This window comes from Marmota monax, unplaced genomic scaffold, assembly GCF_021218885.2.
Source record: "Marmota monax isolate L192 unplaced genomic scaffold, Marmota_monax_Labrador192_F-V1.1 WCK01_AAM20220418_F8-fsc00096, whole genome shotgun sequence".
Taxonomy (NCBI): Eukaryota; Metazoa; Chordata; class Mammalia; order Rodentia; family Sciuridae; genus Marmota; species Marmota monax.
Window position 1 is genome coordinate 5,024,339 of NW_026695236.1, and position 21,124 is coordinate 5,045,462.

Sequence of the window (21,124 nt, forward strand, 5' to 3'; positions counted from 1 at the left end):
CTGTGCAATTTCTCATCCCTTACTCCTTATACAAGAATGGCCAATTTGAATTTCATATTTGCCCATATCATGTTTTATCTATTTTATATCAGTAACATTTCTGTATAACTGAGTTTCTTAGTCTGTCTCTTTAGACAGATACTGAATCTTTATTTCTAATATAATAGCTGGCACATATTAACTACTCAATGTTTATTGATCAATTAAATGAATGAGAGAATGGTCCTACTATTTAAACCTGTGTAAACTTAAAATGTTGGAGGCTTTTGGCTATTGAAAATTATTATTTACATTTTATATATATATATATATATATATATATATATATATATATATATATATATATATATATTTGGCATGGTACCATCAATGTAATACACGTTTGACAAATGCAAGATGGATAAATGAATATGTGTAGAACTGTCAAAAAACTGTATGAGATCACTTTACTGTGAGCATTAGAACAAAAGAATGTTTCAATTCTCATTCTACTTTTAGAAGAACATTCTATTTTGAATAGTACATTTAGGTCAACATTTCATTTAAATGAATCAGTTCTTATCCTGCCACTCATAAGCTTTTCTAAGAATGAAATGGCTAAATGTCTATATAACCACATTATAAACTCCAAAGCACTCTAACAGCTATAAGCTGATACATAAAAAGGAATGTCCCATTCTTTCTGGGGATGACAGATTGAGAAGAAAGTCTTTAGGATGTTCTTTGTCAAATATTTGTCATTAATACAAATTCTTCAGAGTTACATATTTATATAATCAATCTGAGATATAATGGTTAGCATATTTGGTTAATTTTCTCAGGATGTTATTGAATGATATATGTCAAGATGTTAAAGTCAAAAAAAGACAATCACAAAATGTGAGAGACTTGGAGATATCAACCTGTCTTTATAAGACCAAAACCTACTGATGGTATTTTTTCTTAGGGACTTATTTTTGAGGTTCAACATTATAGATCCTTCTATCCTGATGAACTCACACATATTGCAGTAATCTATAGGTATTAACATCCTGAGTAGATGAATGAAAAAGAAAGGGAAGGGGAGTCTGTCCCCCTTTCATCTCAAATCTTTGCCTTGCAACTGGAATGGCCCTCAAGAGAATTCTAAAGAGCTGCTTGATTTTTGCCTTAAGAATTAACCTAGTGGGTGAAGTAAGATGGTGGGCTAGAGAAAAGTTGAAATTCTTGTCACTCCATGGCCTGGGATTCAAGCAGCAGGAATACTGTTTGTGAGGTGGGTGAAGAAGGATTTCACTAAAACTCAGAGTATCTTACATTATCAGAAATTTGGGGGTACATGAAACAAAGGACGGAAATGACTACATTGGAGCCAAGCTTGTAGTGGCAACACTAGTAACAGCACTGCAGCAGCAGTAGAAGCATTGCCATACAACAGAGGGAGAGAAAATACAGAAAAAACAGAGATTTAGTGTGGAATATCCTGATACTGGAGGGGTAGCCTGCCCTTGGCTAATTCAGAACTGCATTGCACTATACAGTAGTGTATGGAAAGCCGAGGCTGGAGCCATCTTGAGGTAGCCAAGCTGAGGCAGTCGTTCCAGGAGATTGAGCAGAGATGGATACACCATCCTGACAGGCACCTGTGACATGACCTAGGCTGTGCTTGGCAGAGCTAGAGCAAAACAGGCATGAAGAGTTTTTTATTTAGAGGAACTCAAGTCAGAGAGGTAGAGGACAGCCTACCTCTCTTTCCCCTTTGAGTCTGGTGGCTCACAGGACCAGCTGAGGTAGGACAGGAATTTGAACAGGAGGGTGTGAATATCTGCTCAGGGACTAAGCCTAGGAAGCCTGGAAAGACTGGATCTGTGAGCAACAGAGGGGGTAAGGGATTGGCTCCTTCACTCCATGCGTGAAATCTTGGGGGAAATTTCTGGAATAGAGCAGAGATTGGCAACTGAAAGGCCCTAGAGGTACATTGATCTAATCTCTCCAGAGCATTCACTATCCAGCAAAGCCCCTGGGGCCTGATTGGACCTAAATCCTGCCTATGGGAACTCCACCTACAGAAACTCCACTCAAAAAACTCTGTATTAGTCCCAACCTGGGAATGCATGGAACTGGTCTGTGCAGATAAAACTCCAGTTGACAATACCTCCCATTCCATCCTACCTCATACTGGTAAGAAGGAAAGGTGAGAATTTTTGAACTCCCATTGGCAACTGGTGAGGAACACAAAAAGCAGAAGCATTAAAAAACAAACAAACAAACAAACAAAAAACCCTTACTCTTGTGCTCAATACAGAGCTCAAAAAAAAAAAAGGAAAGAAAAACAGCTGAGTATAGACAGTGAATATATATGCTTATTGACTAATTGACTATTTTGACCACCTCAGTGGAAAAGATTTCTGAATTTTTTATTAAAAATATTCTTTTTTCCTTCTAATTTCATTTTTGTTTGTATGTGGGCTTTTTTGGTGTATGTTTGTTGGATGGTTCATGGACATATATATACATATACATATTTATTTATTTTTTCTCATTTGTACCATTTTTTTAAATGTAGTTATTTTTCCATGACTTGTCTTTTAAGGGTTTGGTTTTTTTGGGAGGAAAGGAGTACCAGGGATTGAACCTAGGGATACTTGACTACTAAGCCACTTTCCCATGCTTTTTTGTATTTTATTTAGAGACAGGGTCTCACTGACTTAGCATTTAGCTGTTGCTACAGCTGGCTTTGAACTTGTGATCCTCCTGTCTCAACCTCCCAAGCTGCTTGGAATACAGGCATGTGCTACCCCACCCGGCAGAGTTTGTGTTTTTGCTTAATATATTTTGCTTTTGGTTTACATTGTTTTTTATTTGTCTGTTTCTCTTTTTTTCTCTTGTCTCTTTTTTTTCTGCTAACAGGCAAATTCTATTGTTCTCTCTCTTTCACTCTTCCTTTAATTTTTTTTTTTAATTTTTTATTGTGGGTTGTTCAAAACATTACAAATTTCTTGACATATCATATTCCACACTTTGATTCAAGTGGGTTATGAACTCCCACCTTCACCCCATACACAAATTGCAGATTCACATCAGTTACACATCCATTGATTTACAAATTGCCATACTAGTGTCTGTTGTGCTCCGCTGCCTTTCCCATCCTCCACCATCGCCCCTCCCCACCTCTCCCCTCCCCTCCCCTCCTCTCTCTCTACCCCCTCCACTGTATAACCCTGAGGGTCTCCTTCCATTACCATGCAATTTCCCTTCTCTCTCCCTTTCCCTCCCACCTCTCATCCCTGTTTAATGTTAATCTTCTTCTCCTGTTCTTCGTCCCTACTCTGTTCTTAGTTACTTTCCTTATATCAAAGAAGACATTTGGCATTTGTTTTTTAGGGATTGGCTAGCTTCACTTAGCATAATCTGCTCTAATGCCATCCATTTCCCTGTAAATTCTATGATTTTGTCATTTTTTAATGCAGAGTAATACTCCATTGTGTATAAATGCCACATTTTTTTTATCCATTCATCTATTGAAGGGCATCTAGGTTGATTCCACAGTCTTGCTATTGTGAACTGTGCTGCTATGAACATCGATGTAGCAGTGTCCCTGTAGCATGCTCTTTTTAGGTCTTTAGGGAATAGACCAAGAAGGGGAATAGCTGGGTCAAATGGTGGCTCCATTCCCAGCTTTCCAAGAAATCTCCATACTGCTTTCCAAATTGGCTGCACCAATCTGCAGTCCCACCAGCAATGTACAAGTGTACCCTTTTCCCCACATCCTCACCAGCACTTGTTGTTGTTTGACTTCATAATGGCTGCCAATCTTACTGGAGTGAGATGGTATCTTAGGGTGGTTTTGATTTGCATTTCTCTGACAGCTAGAGATGGTGAGCATTTTTTCATGTACTTGTTGATTGACTGTATGTCCTCCTCTGAGAAGTGTCTGTTCAGGTCCTTGGCCCATTTGTTGATTGGGTTGTTTGTTCTCTTATTGTCTAATTTTTTGAGTTCTTTGTATACTCTGGATATTAGGGCTCTATCTGAAGTGTGAGGAGTAAAGATTTGTTCCCAGGATGTAGGCTCCCTATTTACCTCTCTTATTGTTTCTTTTGCTGAGAAAAAACTTTTTAGTTTGAGTAAGTCCCATTTGTTGATTCTAGTTATTAACTTTTGTGCTATGGGTGTCCTATTGAGGAATTTGGAGCCCGACCCCACCGAATGTAGATCGTAGCCAACTTTTTCTTCTATCAGACGGCGCGTCTCTGATTTGATATCAAGCTCCTTGATCCATTTTGAATTCACTTTTGTGCATGGCGAGAGAAAGGGATTCAGTTTCATTTTGTTGCATATGGATTTCCAGTTTTCCCAGCACCATTTGTTGAAGATGCTATCCTTCCTCCATTGCATGCTTTTAGCCCCTTTATCAAATATAAGATAGTTGTAGTTTTGTGGATTGGTTTCTGTGTCCTCTATTCTGTACCATTGGTCCACCCGCCTGTTTTGGTACCAGTACCATGCTGTTTTTGTTACTATTGCTCTGTAGTATAGTTTGAAGTCTGGTATTGCTATACCGCCTGATTCACACTTCTTGCTTAGCATTGTTTTTGCTATTCTGGGTCTTCCTTTAATTTTTTACTTCTGTTTTTCTCCTCCTTCCTCATAGCCATCATATTCTACATATCTTCTGCATTCTTTTTGTTAACCTTTTGAAATTAATAGCTCTTTTCTACCTTCCTATCATGTATTTTTTTATATTAACTCTATTCATACTGTCTTCTAGCATTAATTGGTTTAAATAAAACCCACCCTACCATTAATGCTGCTGCAATTATTACTGCTGTGAAAGCCAAAAGCATTCACATTGTTTGTTTAATGACACATGATACATGATTTCTTATGGTCTTTATTGATGGCAATTGCTAACCCAATGTTATTTTTTTGTGCCAATTAACATTGTAGATGTAATAGTAGGAACCAAGTATTTAGTTTAATGCTGTATATTGTTTGCTTTGGTTATTGCTATTATTTATTTCCCCCTAATCTGTGAGGTACTGGAAATATACAGGAATACTACAAGTTCATAGCATAGAAACTCTGCTTCTTCAAAATCATACTGATTGATGGGTAGACATACAAACAGTATGAAAAATCAAGGAAACTAGTCATACCAAACAACCCAAAATGTCTCAACAACATAATTTATTTACACCACAGTGGAAGAAATGTCAGAGAAGGAATTTAGAAAGTCCATAGATAAATTGTTCTATGAGATGAAAGACAATATAAGAAGTGAAATCAGACAGAAAATACAATAAGTGAATAATTACTTTAAAAACGAGAAAGAAATTCTGAAAAAGAATCAATTAGAAATCCTCAAAATGAAGGAATCAATAAACCAAATTAAAAATTAATGGAAAGCATCACTATCAGACTAGACCACTTGGAAGAAAGAGTTTCAGGCATCAAAGAAAAATATGTAATCTTGAAAATACAGTTGACCATAGAAAAAAGATGTTAAGAGACAATGAACAGAATATTCAAGAAATATGGGATTATATCAAAAGGAAAAATTTAAGATTTATCAGGTTAGACAAAGGCTCCAAAATACAAACTAAAGCAATGTACAATCTTTTCAATTGAATAATACCAGAAAATTTTCCTAACCTTAACAATGAAATAGAAATTCAAATATAGGAGGCATACAGGGCTCCAAATGTACAAATTACCATGGATCCACTCTAAGATACATTATGAAAATGCCTCACATACAGAATAAAGATAGCATTTTAGAAACTGCTGGAGAAAAATGACTGGTCACATTTAGAGGTAAATCAACCTGGATGTCAACAGATTTCCCAGCCTAGACCCTAAAAGCTAATGGTTCTTGCAATAATATACACCAAGCTCAAAGAGAAAACGGATGACAAGCAGGAATATTATACTTCAAAATTAAGCTTCAGAATTGAAGATGAAAATAGAACTTTCCATGATAAACAAAAGCTAAAAGAAATCACAACTAGAAAACCTGTATTACAAAACATACTCATTAAAATATTTCATGAAGAATAAATGCAAAATAAAAGTGAAAACCACCAGAGGGAGGAACAGCAATAGAAAAATAGTCAAACAAATGAGAATTAAACTCAATGTAAAAACATGAACTAAAAATGACAGGAAATAAAAATCATCTATTAATAATAACATTGACTATAAATGGTTTAAATTCTTCAATTAAATGACATAGTTTGGCAGAATAAATTAAAAAATAAGACTCAACAATATGCTATCTACAAGAGACTCACCTCATAGGCATCCACTGACTCAAGATGAAAGGATGGGAAAAACATATTATTCACATAGAACTTGTATAAAAGCAGGGATTACTATTCTCATATGAGATAAAATTGGCTTCAAGCCAAAATTAATCAGAAGAGAAAATTAAGGTCATTCCCTACTTAAGGGAATCATACAACAATAAGAAATAATGATCCTAAATATTTATGCACCCAAACAGTGGAATACCTCTGTATATCAAACAAACCCTTCTTAATATTAAAAATCAGACCAAAACACAATAATACTGGATGATTTTAACATACCTCTCTCATCACTGGATAGATTATCCAAACAAAATGTAAATAAAGAAGCTACATAACTAGAAACTACAATTAATAATTTAGTCTTAGATGAAATATTCTATAGATGTCAATTATCAATGATTGAATGAATACACTTTCTTCTCAGAAGCACATGAAACATTTTCTAAAATAGGCCATATTTTAGGCCACAAAGCAAATCTTAGCAAATGCTAAAATAAAATAGAGATAATACCTAGCATTTTATCAGATCATAATGGAATGAAATTAGAAATCAGTAAGATAGAAATAAAAGCCACTTTAACACCTGGAGACTTTTGAATGATAAATGGATAGCAGAAGAAATTAGGGGAGAAATAGAAAAAAATACTTAGAGGTAAAAGAGGATATTTGTAGAATATATCAAAATCTCTGGGACAGTATGAATGCAGTTCTAAGAGGAAGGTTACTGTCATTGAGCTCATCATACAATAAAAGAATAGAAAGGTATAATATAAATAACCTAATGTTACATCACAAGGCTCTAGAAAAAAAATAAACCATCACCAAAACCAGGAGAAGACTGGAAATAATTAAAATCAGAGATGAAATTGCGATTAAAAAATTTCAAAAGGTCAATGAAATGAAAAGTTGGTGACTTGAAAGAATAAACAAAATTAATAAACCCTTAGCCAAGCTAACTCAAAGAAAGAGGCAAAAACTCAAGTTATTAAAATCCATGATGAAAAAGGAACTATAACCATAGATATTTCCTACTGAAATACAGAGATTTATCAGAAACTATTTTGAAACTTTATACCCCAATAATCTTGGAAAACATTCAACATATTGACAAATTCCTAAAGACATATGACTTACCAAATTGAATCAGTAGGATATATAAAACATAAACAGATTAATTTCAAGTAATGAAATTGAAGTACCCATTAAAGCCTACTAATAAAGAAAAGCCCAGGACCAGATGATTCTTAGCTGAGTTAACCAGACCAATCCTCAAATTATTCCATGAACTATAAAAAGAGGGAAATCTACCAAACTTATTTTATGAAGTCATTATCACCTTGATACCAAAACAATACAAAGGCCCATCAAGAAAAGCAAGCTTGAAACCAATATCCCTGATGAATGTAAATGCAAAAACTTTTAATCACATACTGGAAAATCACATACAAAACCACATGTGCCAGGATCAAGTAGGTTTAATCCCAGGGATGCAAGGTTGGTTTAACCTATAGAAATCAATAAATGTAATTCACCACATAAGTAGACATAAGACAAGAATCAATGATTTTTTTTTCAGTAGATATACTACAAACATTTGACAAAGTACAGCATCAAGTTTAAAACACTAAAAAAATCTAAGGATAGAAGGAACACACTTTAACATTGTAAATGCTATACATGTCAAATCCAAGGCCAACACCATTCTGAATGAAGAAAAACTGAAAGTGTTTCCTCTAAAAACATAGTCCTTGAATAAGAATTGTAATGCATTCTGCTGTCATATGTTTAAAAAAAAGCATAGTCCTAATTGTCAGAGCAGTTAGGTGAAAGAAAGAAATTAAAGAGATACAAATATGACACAAAGAGCTCCAGTTATATGTTTGCCAATGACATGATCCTATACTTAGAAGTCCCCCAAAAATCCTACCAATAAACTTCTAAATCTCATAAATGAATTAAACAAAGTAGCAGGATACAAAATCAACATCCATAAATCAATTATGTTCCTATACTCCAATTCTCCAGTGATGAATCTGCTGAAAGAGAAATTAAGAAAACTATTGCATTCACAATAGCCTCAAAAAAAAAAAAGTAGGAATCAATCTAACAGAAGAGGTAAAAGACCTCTATAATGAAAACTACAGAACATTAAGGAAAGAAATTGAAGAAGATCTTAGATGCAGAAAGACCTCCCATGATCTTGAACAGACAGAATTAATATTGTCAAAATGGCCACACTACCAAAAACACTGTACACATTCAATGTAATTCCCATCAAAATTCCAATGACTTTCTTAATAGAAATAAAGTAGTCATGAAATTCATACGGAAAAATAAGAAGCCTGGAATAGCCAAAGAAATCCTTGCTGAGAAAAGCAAAGTAGGAGACATCATAATACCAGGCCTTAAATTATAGCACAAAGCTATAGTAACAGAAAAAGCATTGTATTGGCACCAAAATGGACACAAAGACCAACAGAAGATACAGAGATAAACCCTCATGAATACAGTTATTTCATATTAGACAAAAGTGACAAAAACATACATTGGAGAAAAGATAGCCCTTTCAACAAATGGTGCTGTGAAAACTGGAAATCTATATAAAAGACTGAAATTAAACCCCTGCCTCTCACCTTATACAGAAATCAACTCAAAAGTGGATCAAAGACTTAGGAATTAGGCCAGAAACCCTGCACCTACTAGAAGAAAATGTCAGCCTGACACTCCAATATATTGGCTCAGGAACTAACTTCATTAAGAAAACTCCTAAAGCAGAAGAAGTAAAATAAAAAAAAACAAATAAATGGAATGGCATTAAATTAAAAAGCTTCTTCACAGAAAGGAAAGAAACAAGAGCATAAAGAGAAATCCTAAGAATGAGAGAAAATCTTTGCCACCTGCACCTTAGATAGTGCATTATTTTTTAGAATATAGAAATAATTAAAAAATAAAATGAATAACCCAATCAACAAATGGGCCAAAGAACTAACAGCTACTTCTCAGCATAAGAAGTATGAACAGTTAACAAATATATTAAAAAATGTTCAACATCTCTAGCAATTAGAGAAATGCAAATTAAAACTACAATGTGATTTCATCTAATTCCAATAAGAATGGCAATTATCAAGAATATAAGTAATAGTAAATGTTGGTGAAATTGTAGGGGAAAGGGTACACTCATAAATTGTTGTAGGACTACAAATTGGTGCAGCCGCTCTGAAAGCAGTATGGAGATTCCTCAAAAAACTAGGAATGGAACCATCATTTGATCTTATCCTACTCAGTATATATCCAAAAGACTTAAAATCTGGTATACAACAGTGACTCAGCCACATCAATGTTTATAACAGTACAATAGCTGAGTATGGAGCCAACCTAGGTGCCCTTCAACAGGTAAATGGGTAAAGAAAATGTTGTATATACACACAATGGAGTATTACTCAGCAGTAACAAAGAATGATTTTATGACATTTGCCAGTGAATAGAAGGATCTGGAGATGATTATGCTAAGTGAAATAAGCCAATCACACACACACAAAAAAAACAAATTTCAAATGTTTTCTCTGATATGAGGGAATTAACCCATAACATGGGGAGGGGGAGATTAGACATTCAGTGGACAAAGGGTAATGAAGGGAAGCGAAAGGGGATGGAAAAAGGAAAGAGTGGAATGAATCTGATATAGCTTTCCTGTGTACATATATGAATTTTACCACTGTGAATCTCATCATTGTGTATATCCATAAGAAATTAATTTAAAAGAAATAATTATGTAAAAATTGCAGAAAGATCAATAGAGGAAAGGGAGCAGGGGATGAGGAAAGGGAAGGGGAGGAAAGGTTCTGAGGTCTAAATTAGAACAAGATATATTCCATGATTGTCTAATTATGTAAAAAAAATGGATTCTACTGTTAGGTATAACTAAAAAGAACCAATGAAACAAAAAAGAACCTTGTGGTGTAGTGCCCATTTCCCTAGTGTTTATATTGGTTCTAACAGGCCTTTGAGAAATTGGTAATCTGCCAATTAGGAGGTACCTCCAAACTCTGTCATGTCACAGTGTACACGTGAAATAATAATAATAAAAAAAGGATACTGAAAAAGATATTCAAAACTTCTACACTTCTAGGAAAAAAGAGAATTTAAGACCCCTTTACTTCTCCACCTACTCTGGGGGTTTCCTTGACACATGTTAAGCTTCCTCTTAAGAAGTACAGTGATGATTGTTGGGGTTTCCAATAGCCACACTGAAGTGGAAGAGTCTTTTGGACCATCTGGTCTAGTGGTTGCTATTGCTTAAACTCAAAGGGGAATATTTATTTCTTAATGGTATTTTTAAGCCTCTAACCAATCATTCTTCAGTGGATCCAACTTCATGGTGAACCCCTTTGGCAGAGAGAACATATTAAATTATTGAGAAGAATATAAACTTTGGATAATATCCATGAGTAAATTTGACATTTCCTGTCTCCACACTGAATTGTATCTAACCTAACCCTTTTATTTTACAGATGAGTAAAGTGAGTTTGAAGTCTTAGAAAGACTTTCCCAAAGTTACACAGACAGATTAATGGAAATACTATGCTGAAATCCAAGGCCCTATCTTCTTTTCAATCTTATTTTTCTAGCTACACACTATTGATTGAAAAATCAATTTATGTTCATAGGACATCTGTCTTCAGTAGAACTTTTAGTCTGTCTTGGTATGTATAATCATACTGCTAATTTGCTTATTTAGAATACTATTGTGAAGGCCTTAGTGTAAAAAATTAGGTAATAATGGAATAAGAGAGAGTCTCACACAGATGTCCATCTTCTGTTACCACGTTGTACACCTATAGAAATACAAACTCATTTTATTTATGCATTCATCATATATTATGGGTATTATATTCCTTTACTCAGCTCCCTTACTTATTGAATATTCCTCTTTATTATGTTTCATAAAGATGTAAACTCTAGATGTAAAATAAGATTACTATTACTATTAATAACAACAATAATTATGAATTAGTCCAAAGGAGATATTCCTCACCATAAAGTCTATTTTTAATTCTCAAAGTTAGAAATAATAACAAATAACATTTTAAAATGCTTTCATATTTCAAAAGACTTAATCCCACATGTCAATAAATTACATTTATTTAAATAACTTGACTATCAAAATAGGGATAAAATTGTTTGGTCACTGTATGTGTTGTTATAAGTATCCATTCTTGAAAATTGTGATAATACTCTGAAGTAAATCTATACCTATCAGTGATAATAATTCCAGGAATTAGGTAATACTAACTTCATTTTACAGATGTGCCTACCAAAAGTATCTTGTGACAGTAAGCACAGAGCCAACCTTGACTTAAAATTGTGGTCATCTGACAAGAGTCCAATGGACTCATGTATCCTGCTGGTGCTGCACGTCATATTTTAACCAAGAAAACTGTATAGAGATTGATGGTTTAAGTTTATTTTTATAGTGACTTTATCCACAATCATTCATATAGCACTTCAGGGCTTAGTGATGCCTTAAAAATAGATCACCTAAATAAAGGTTGTTCTAAAAAGCTTATAAATCACGTACAAGTCTTAGCATGATAGGAGCACTGAATTCAGCATTTCATTGAGGTAAATCAGAAATGTTAGGATCATTGATAGATGAAATTGGGTTAGATGATGGCATGCTGTAAGCCCCATTAAACAGATAGAAAATTAAAAACCACAGAAATAGCTTCTTGTAAAACATGCATAGGAGCATGGGCAGCATAGTCAGCCAGATTCTTGCTGCCTTTCCAGGTATGCTGTTTTCTAGCAGGATGAATTTTAGGCAAGTGGCCTAACATTTCTTTTCTTTTCTTTTCTTTGAGAGAGAGAGAGAGAGGGAGGAGAAAGAGAGAGAGAGAGAGAGAGAGACAGAGAATTTTTTAATATTTAGTTTTCAGTTTTCGGCAGACACAACATCTTTATTTTATTTTATGTGGTGCTGATATTATCCAAAGTTTATATTCTTCTAACCCAGCACCCCATGCATGCCAGGCGAATGCATTACCACTTGAGCCACATCCCCAGCCCTTACCTAACATTTCTAAGTGTCAGTTTTCTCCTCTGTAAATCAGGCATAATATAATACTTCTATCAATATTTGTTTTGGGTACTAATAATAACGTAATGGATCCATAGCTCAGTAAATCACAACTGTGGTTTGTATGATGATTATTTACATTATCAGTGTGCCTATATTACCACTATGTAATGAAAGAAAATATATTTTATTAGAAACTAACCCTTCAAAACTAATCATTATTGCAAGGATAAAACATTATTGTTAGTTAAACACTTCATTCTTTCTAATAAGCCAATAAGAAATTAATTTTCAGAAATTACAGAATAAGAATAGGTTAATTAGAAATAAATTACTTATGTAGAAAGAAGAGGGCAGAATATGGCTTAGAATGCCAAACCTCTGGTTCCCTAAGCAAATTGTTTCATTTTTCTGGACCTCAGGTTCTGATGTGACAAGAAAGATCTCTAAGACTTATTGCTTTTAACTCAACATTTTAGAGTTCTATGAGATGCTCTAGAGAGAATCACTATCTCTGGTTACAATCTGAAAGAGGAGATACAGCCTTTCTATACCTTCACTTAAGTGATCTTATAAAGGTTGTCTGGGAGCCTGGAAGAGCAGAGAGATTCAGCTTCTGTGTTAGAAAAATCTCTCAGATGGTTTCTGATGGGGCCTGGAAGGCCAGATGCTAAGGAAGCCTAATACCAAAATCTGAGTCTTTAGAGTACTGATGAGAGAGAGAGAGAGAGAGAGAGAGAGAGAGAGAGAGAGAGAGAGAGAGAGAGAGAAATAATAGGAAGAAAAAAAGCAATGGATAATTTCTTGTGTATTGATAAGAGTAGAAATTGCATACCTGCTTTTTTTGTAGCATGGCACCAAAGGATCATTCTCAGAAGCTTCTGTAATGCTTGCAAATATGGTAATAGACATATTGATAATAAATATGTCAGTGAGTCTATGTTGCTGCACATAATATATGGAAAATAACATAATTTTTACTTATTTTCAGCAAAACCAAGGCAAATGCCCAGCCCAGAATTGCTCAGTGGAAGCCCCTGCTTGGATGCCTGTACATCACTGTACTGTAAGTTTGATTATTCCAAGATTTGCTAAAAAGAAGGAGAAATGTTTTTATATTTTGTGATAAACTTAATGAAATGAGTTGGAATGCTCTCTGAAAAGTAGAGAAGACCTTTTGAAAGGAAAACGTGTAGTTCCAAAAGCTGTGTATTATAATATATAATTATGATTAGGGATTCTATGAAATATTTGGGAGACAGGATAACTTGCAAAGGATTTGTCTAAATGGGTTATTGATGAGTTAGATTTGTTTGGTCATTAAAATGAATATATTTGTACATATATCTTTCTGAAGAGCTGTACATTCAGCAATATTTGATTTTAAATGCCTTAAAGAGGGATGCTTTCTCTTCTATCATTGTTTTGTTGACTGCTTAATAGTGATGAGTAAACGGACTTGCAATTTTCAAGTCTTCCTGATGTAAAAATAGTCTCTGTTTTTGTGTGGAATCTTCTATCAGAGAATTTTCGAGTGCCTTAAAAACAAACAGGTACTATGTCATTATCCTTGTGTCGCAAATAGGAGCGTTAAATACAAAGGGAGTAAGAATAGTACATCAATTGTGGACCTGGCAATAAATCCCAGATACCCTCTGTCTCTTTTCATGTGCTTGTTCTACTACACTATGCTCTGAAATAAATAAAGAAAGTGGCTGATTTGTATGATACTCTCTTATATACACATTGCCTGAAAGAAATGACAATGGTTCCTCTGGGAATTATATGTGCTATAACTGACAATTTGCCTGTCATGAAATAATGTGTGTGAGGTGGAGAAAAGAAAGTATGAAGGTACTTTTAGGGCATTCCCCTCATTGGACCCTCCTTGCAGGCAATGTAAAAGTGATATGTGGAGCTTTTAAATATCTGCATGTATTGTTGAGGTACAAGCTGCTGAAAGTGACAGCTGAGCTGCCAGAACAGGACTTGTGACTGTTAGAAGGCACTGATCTAGGGGAGGCTGCTTTGCATTCAGGTCATGTAAGGAAAAAAACTTCCTCCTTTGCTTTTAGGAGAAGCTGGGATCACCTTTAGTGAAGGAGATGATGATGCTGAATTTTGGAGGGATTCCTGCAGTGCAGACATAGCCCAGACTTGCCAGAGCCTTAGAGAAAAAAAAATTGTAAGCAGATGGCCAGAGGTGAGAGCATGCTTAGGGACTCTGTGATGCCAGGGAAAGGAGGATGAGTTTTAATAATTCCATTTCCTTATCAAATACTCCTTCTATTATATCCTTGATATTTTCTCAAAATTTTGGAATCATATGTCCATTTTTCCAAGGAGACCACATACTCCTCAGGTTCCTATGTACCTATAAATCCCTGATTCAGGGAAGGAGCTGTGTAAGTGAAGGCTCACTTTTGAATCTTCAGTCTGCTGATTTCCTCTTTAATCATTGCTATGGTTTGAATGTGATTGGTCTCTTCCTAAACCTCATTTAGAATTTAATTCCCAGTGTGAGGTATTGATAAGGTGAAAACTTAATCTGACTATGGTGTCTGGAGCTGGGACCTTTGGGAGCTGTTTAGAATTATATCAGGTCATCATGTGGAACTCCGTTATGTACTGGTGGCTTTGTAAGAAGAGGGAAAGAGACCTGAGCACATGCCCTCCCTATCTCTTATCATATGATGCCTCCTTTGCTGCCTCAGGACTCTGCCAGAAAGAATGCCATCACAAGATGTGATCCCTTCACTGTGGACCAGAACTGTAAGCTGAAATAACCCTCTTTTCTTTATAACTTAACCCAGTCTATGGTATTGTATTTTTAGCAACCGATAAGGGACTAAGATAGTACATTCCAGTAAATTATTTTATGACTCTTAGTAATGCTATTTTACCTACTTAGGTTAGTAGTTTCCATTGCTCATCTTCATAGTTGTGTTTTTTATACTTTTCCTCTCAAATAATCTATATTTTGAGAAAATTTGTTTCCAAAATAGACAAAAATTAGTAATTCCATTCAGCTATGTCTTGTACTATGCCATTGCTGTGATACAACCATGAATAAGGTAGTTTTCCTATTTTTATCAACTTATCAATAAGAATTTCTGATTAATAGCTGTTCTTCTACTACACTGATAATTTCAGCCCCAAAGAGAAAAAAACCTGGATAATTTAGCTATTTTGTGCAGTGTTATTATAAGCAGAATTCTGTCTTTCAAATTATTAGAACTAGTTATCCTTCATTATTGCATTGGAGTTAGAATATACACTGGAGATCCCAGACTAAATCCTCCTATTGTAGAAATTTAAGCACAAGTAGCTGATGATATTTAAGATCCTTCCTAAATATCACAAGTAAAAAATGCCAATATTGAAATCTGATTCTTAGTTTTGTAGTCCCGTAAGAGCATCAGGAAGTAGATGTTTCTTTTCACTCCAGTCATGGAGCTGCTGGGTTCATAAATTTCCTTTGCAATTTACTTAGAAGTAATTGCAACTCTTAGTGTGGCAGAAGCTTTCTGAAGGAGCTGTGCCACATGTGATGATTTGCTTTTTTCTGTGTAACTCCTGATCCACAGAGGTGGACATGTTTGAACTCTGTGAGCCTGGCTCTGGACATAAGAGTCTGATCCACAGCAGATACAAAATCCCAGTGGGAACAGATGGATTCCTGTTCCTGAGAATCTGAAATTTACCTTACAGAGACCTCAAAATGGTAGTTATCAATCTGATAGTACTTTAGAAAAAAATTCTATGGACCTCAGTTGCTGAGACCCCTGAAACTGCTCTTCTCAGGTTTTACTTACTCAAATCTCTTTGTTGTTCACAAACAACAACAACAACAAACTGTTGGTAAATATCAATATCTTTTTGTTTCAAATTATGTATACTTTAAAAAATATTATTTGCTAGAGGTTTGGTTTTTGATTTACTTGTAACAAAAAAGAAAAAAAAAAATTAAACTATACACTCAACAGGCAACATTTATTGAGCCCCCACCTTACATCCCTAATCAAAGCCCATGTAATGAAGTAGTTTCAGACAGAAGCATTCAGAACACTGGGATTTTGGCAATTTATAATAGTTATTTAGTCAGAAAAATGACCAAAAATAAGCAGTTAACTTCACAACTAGCATATACATGTTTATATAATAAAAAATTTCGGATAACATGTAAAGTCATTCTGGTTTAATTTTCATTTTCTTATCTCTAAGCAAATAGTGAAAACCATAGCTACACATGTTAAAGAGAATGTCTTGACAGTCTCAAATCCCCCAAGGACTGAATCAGGTTATGAATAGATTAATATAATTTTTATATGCATAATAAATGGATAGTCTTTATATCTTTTTGCATTTTTTCAAGTTCAGTTGACTCTCTCCTATATTCCTTTCTCTACTACTCTATTCTTGTTCTTTGTTGTTCTGTTCTGGAATGATTGCATTCTTGTAATTGGGTTTTAACACTTTTTACTAAAAAGTCTCTATTATGTGTACATTTGCACCAAGTTCATTTTAAGTGCAGAACATTCATCATTGGTTTTCCTAAGAAGGCTTCTCTCTCCAAATTGCTTTGTAAATGCCTGTCACTAGTTACATATATCCTTGAGAATGGCTTCTATTACTATTTGTTCAGTTTCCTTCTGGATGTTCTGGTTTTTGGCACTCCATACCTATGTAGTAATGGGTCTGAAATGTTCTCTTGCTCTTTTTTTTTTTCTTAAGACTTTTTTTTTAAATTGGAAAGAAAATGTATACATTTGAGTTCAAGCTGAAAAGAAGTTTTACTCCCAATAAATATACAGAAATATGGTTGTAATTATACTTCTTGAATGACTATAAATTAAATATCTTTCTTAGTGAAAGTTGTGACAATTTATTTCTGATTGTATGGCTACATTAAATGCTAGAATGACATCCTTATTTACTGTTCTACTTGAATTTGGGGGGGAGGGGTTTATGCCTCGTTAGTTTGTATGACCTCGAATATCAGCACAGTAGTTATCTAAATCTCTACCACTTACCAACAATTGAGAAAATGCCCATAACTTCTGAGACTCAGATGAAACATATCTCTGAATCTGGGGTGAACTTGGTTAAGATTCAGTTCATGATACTAGGAAATAAGGAAGGTTGGGCTTGACCAGTTGCAGGAACTTGAGTGGCTGCTGCTTTTTAGGACATGTCTCTGGACCACAGAGTATGACTATGGCCATACAGATTTAATCATTTTGAGGAATAACCTTCCTTTTTCTGAAATGGCCTGAATGAGTGAATTTTTTGACTAGCCATATATAAGAACACGTGATTTGACTATGAGAATTGTTTTTTTCTCTATATACATTTTTACATTCCTTAATTACTAGAAATTAGAGAGTAATACTGGGGAGGAATTTTCAAAAACTTAAGTTCAAAATAAAGTTGAATATATCAACTCTCATTTACTCATTCTATTAGCATTTACTGAGCACATATTGTTAATCGTAACTGAACCTTGGATTTTTCAATGAATAGCGGGAGAACTCAAGTAAGTAATTAATTATTGCTAACATATTCTATAATAATAGTCTATACAAAAGCTGTAAGTTTTCAGAATGGAAAATTACCTTAAAGTGGACTGTGGAAGAAGAAAGTTGAAGTATTTGGTCATAGTTAAAAGTACAAACTTTAGAATTAAGATTTCTCTTAAAATATTTACTTTGCCACTTATTAGTTATATGACCTTGAGTAATTTACTTAATCTCCCTGAGTTTATGTGTGCTACAGGATTTTTTGAGATTTATATAAAATAACGCAGAGCAAATATTAACGTAGTACCTGACACATAGTAATTGCTTCCTAAGTGCTGTGAGGAAAGGAAAAAAAGAACAGGTCTCTCCAAAAGGGAGGGAAGGGAAGGGGAGGCGGGGGCAGTATGGATTGAAGAGAAGAGCATAAAAAGCAGGAAATATCTTATTATTAGTTAAGGGCTACTTATTTAGGTTTACTTAGAAGAACCTTTTCTTCAAAAAGGCATTCAGGCTGGGATAGGGAAAGGTTCCAGGAGTTAATGCCCAACTCCTTAAGCCCTTGAAAACAGAAATCTTGCAGCTCTTGAATATTTTTGCTCTTTGGAACTGATGGTGTAGGAGTGTCATGTTAACAAGGGATGTTTGTATTCTGAGTAACATGAAGCCATATTCTAGACCAGGTGCTCCTTTTAATTTAGAAACATTTTAACATTTTTCTACTATGTCTCTCTAGATTATAAAAGTAATTTTTTCTCTTTTATGAGAAATCGATAAAAACAGATGCTCCACATAGAAACCAGAGGTGTTCTTTTAAAGTGTTAATTGTTTCAGCATGTTCTCCCAGACCTCCTCATATTACCCACAGTCAGGAGCATTCACTCTAATTGAAAACAGTTAATACAATGTGCATAAGCCATTAGGTAATAGTCCAAAGGTTTCTTCTTTCCCCTCTTCCCCTTCCTTCTCCCCCTCCTCTTTTGTAGCTCTTCCCTTCACTGTTTTTTCCCCCAGTTTATATTGTGTGACTACATTTCATATACAGCCCAGATCATGGCACAGAGAAACATCTAACCCAGTCATAAAATCATGTCCTGTCTGCCCTCTGGGTGTTTCTAGAGTTCCTCTGAACATAGCACCTACAGGGTTTACTCTGCTACTGGAAAAATGCATCGAGGGTGGCTTTGATGAGTATTTTTTTTCCCAAAGATTGAATACAGTTTTTATTTTTTAGGGCAAGGTTTTCATCCTGACAGAATGAAAAGTCAGGATATTATCAGATGATCATAGTTTGAGGAAAATTATAGAATATTGCAGAATATAGGACCTTAAATTGGTGGACACTGGGATTACAGTTTATCTGGCCATATACATGGTAGCCATACAGTTAGAAAAAAAATCGAGAGGGCAATTATCATAGAAAAAGCACAATACACTTTAAGAAAAGTGAACTCTCTAGGATGGTTCTGGTCTCAATTTTGCTGTAGTCAGGGCATCTAAATCAAGGAAAATATGAGGAAGATGAGATTGATACAATGCATAGTTTCTCTTTCCTCTTGTTCTGGCCTTTTTAGTACTTTAGACTTATACTAGGCTCCTCCCTAGTTCTGAAAGAGTCTGCTGGGAACTGCAAAATAATTTTGTTACAATGATCTTTGAAACATGTCCAGACAAGGAATATACAGTATTTATGTAGGGGGGGGGGCAGTCTTTCATGGAAATTATGAAAGGGAATTCCAAGTAAAATGTACACAGGAAATAGGACAAAGACTTATAAGATCATGCCCAGTGTGCCCTGAGTAAAGAGATGGAGGATGCAAGTCCTGAGGTTGGCCAGCTCTGAGAGGCTAAATAGAGGAATGAATGATTGATAACCACTAGGAAACCAAATGCAGACCCACAGTGAAACTCAGATCAGCAAAGATTTATTTAGTGTCTTCAGCTTCCTCTTCCTGTATAAATATTTCCCCTGGAATTGTCACTTTACCCAATTTGGTTGGTTTTTAGGCTTCCTCCTTCCTTCTATTTTTTTTCTCTCAACTAAAGATCTCATAGGATATGAAAAATTGTGCTGTATATGTGTAATAAGAATTGTAATTGTAATGCATTCCACTGTCATTTATTTTAAAAAATCTCACAGAATATAAAATGAATATAAATCTTGATGGCATTTCTCCTGTGGGTGTTTGTTTTCCTTTGTTATTGTTGTTGTGCATCAGTTTTTATCACTTTATTGACTCACAAACCTTGAAGTTCACCCATTTAAAGTGCACAATTCAATTATTTTTAGTCCATTCACAGTGTTGTACAACTATCACTCCAATCAATTTTATAACATTTTCATGATCCTAAAAGAAACTTTACATCTCCAATCACCCTCCCCTTACCATCTAGAAACCAATAATCTACTTTGTTTCTATGAACTTTTCTGCTCTAGACATTTATTATAAATAGAATTATGAAATTTGTAGTCTTTTGTGACTGGCAGCTTTCCTTAGGATATGTTTTCAGGGTTCATCCATGTTGTTTATCCATGCAGCAAACACACATACCACATTTTCTTTATCCATTAATCACTTAAGAACACTTGGATTGTTACATTCTTGTATAATATGGATGAAGTTAGTTTGGATATTTCTGTGGAAGTTTTTCTGTGGAAATGTTTTTAGTTCTATTAGGGTATATACCTAAGAGGGGAATGGCTAGGTCATATGGTAACTTTTTGAGGAATTATCAACCTGTTGTTGCATCATTTTACATTCTCACAACATATAAGGATGTCAATTTCTCCATATTCTCAGTAACGTGTAATTACGTATCTTTTTTATTTTGGCTATACTATAGGTGTGAAGTGGTATCTCATTTTGGTTTTGTTTTGAATTTACTTAATGACTAGTGCTTTTGAAGATCTTTTCATATACTTATTGGCCATTTGTTTTATCTTTTCTGTAGAATTGTTTATTCAAATCCTTTCTCCATTTTTATTTATTTTTTATTAGTGAGTTATAAGAGTTCTTCATTATGTTCTGGATACTTGTCTTATCAGATATAGAATTTGCAGATATTAGGCCCCATTGTGTGGATAGTTTTTTGCTTATTGATAATGTTATTTAATACACAAATATTTAAATTTTGATTGTATAATTAATCTTTTATTGTCCCTTGTCCTTTTGATAAAGATTTTGAATAATCCAAGGTCATACATTTAACTCATATTTTCTTATAAGAGTTAGTTTTAACTT

At 34.5% G+C, this 21,124-nt stretch overlaps 1 protein-coding gene across 8 annotated transcripts in view; it reads left to right on the forward strand.

Annotated features, from left to right (window-relative positions):
* Dlg2 (discs large MAGUK scaffold protein 2) overlaps positions 1-21,124 on the forward strand; it is a 2,050,987-nt gene that overhangs the window by 502,281 nt on the left and 1,527,582 nt on the right. For all 8 annotated transcript variants that reach the window (XM_058577380.1, XM_058577376.1, XM_058577381.1 and 5 more), the window contains one exon: positions 13,358-13,432. In XM_058577380.1, the coding sequence (XP_058433363.1) occupies positions 13,358-13,432 (75 nt within the window). The remainder of the gene's footprint in view (positions 1-13,357; positions 13,433-21,124) is intronic.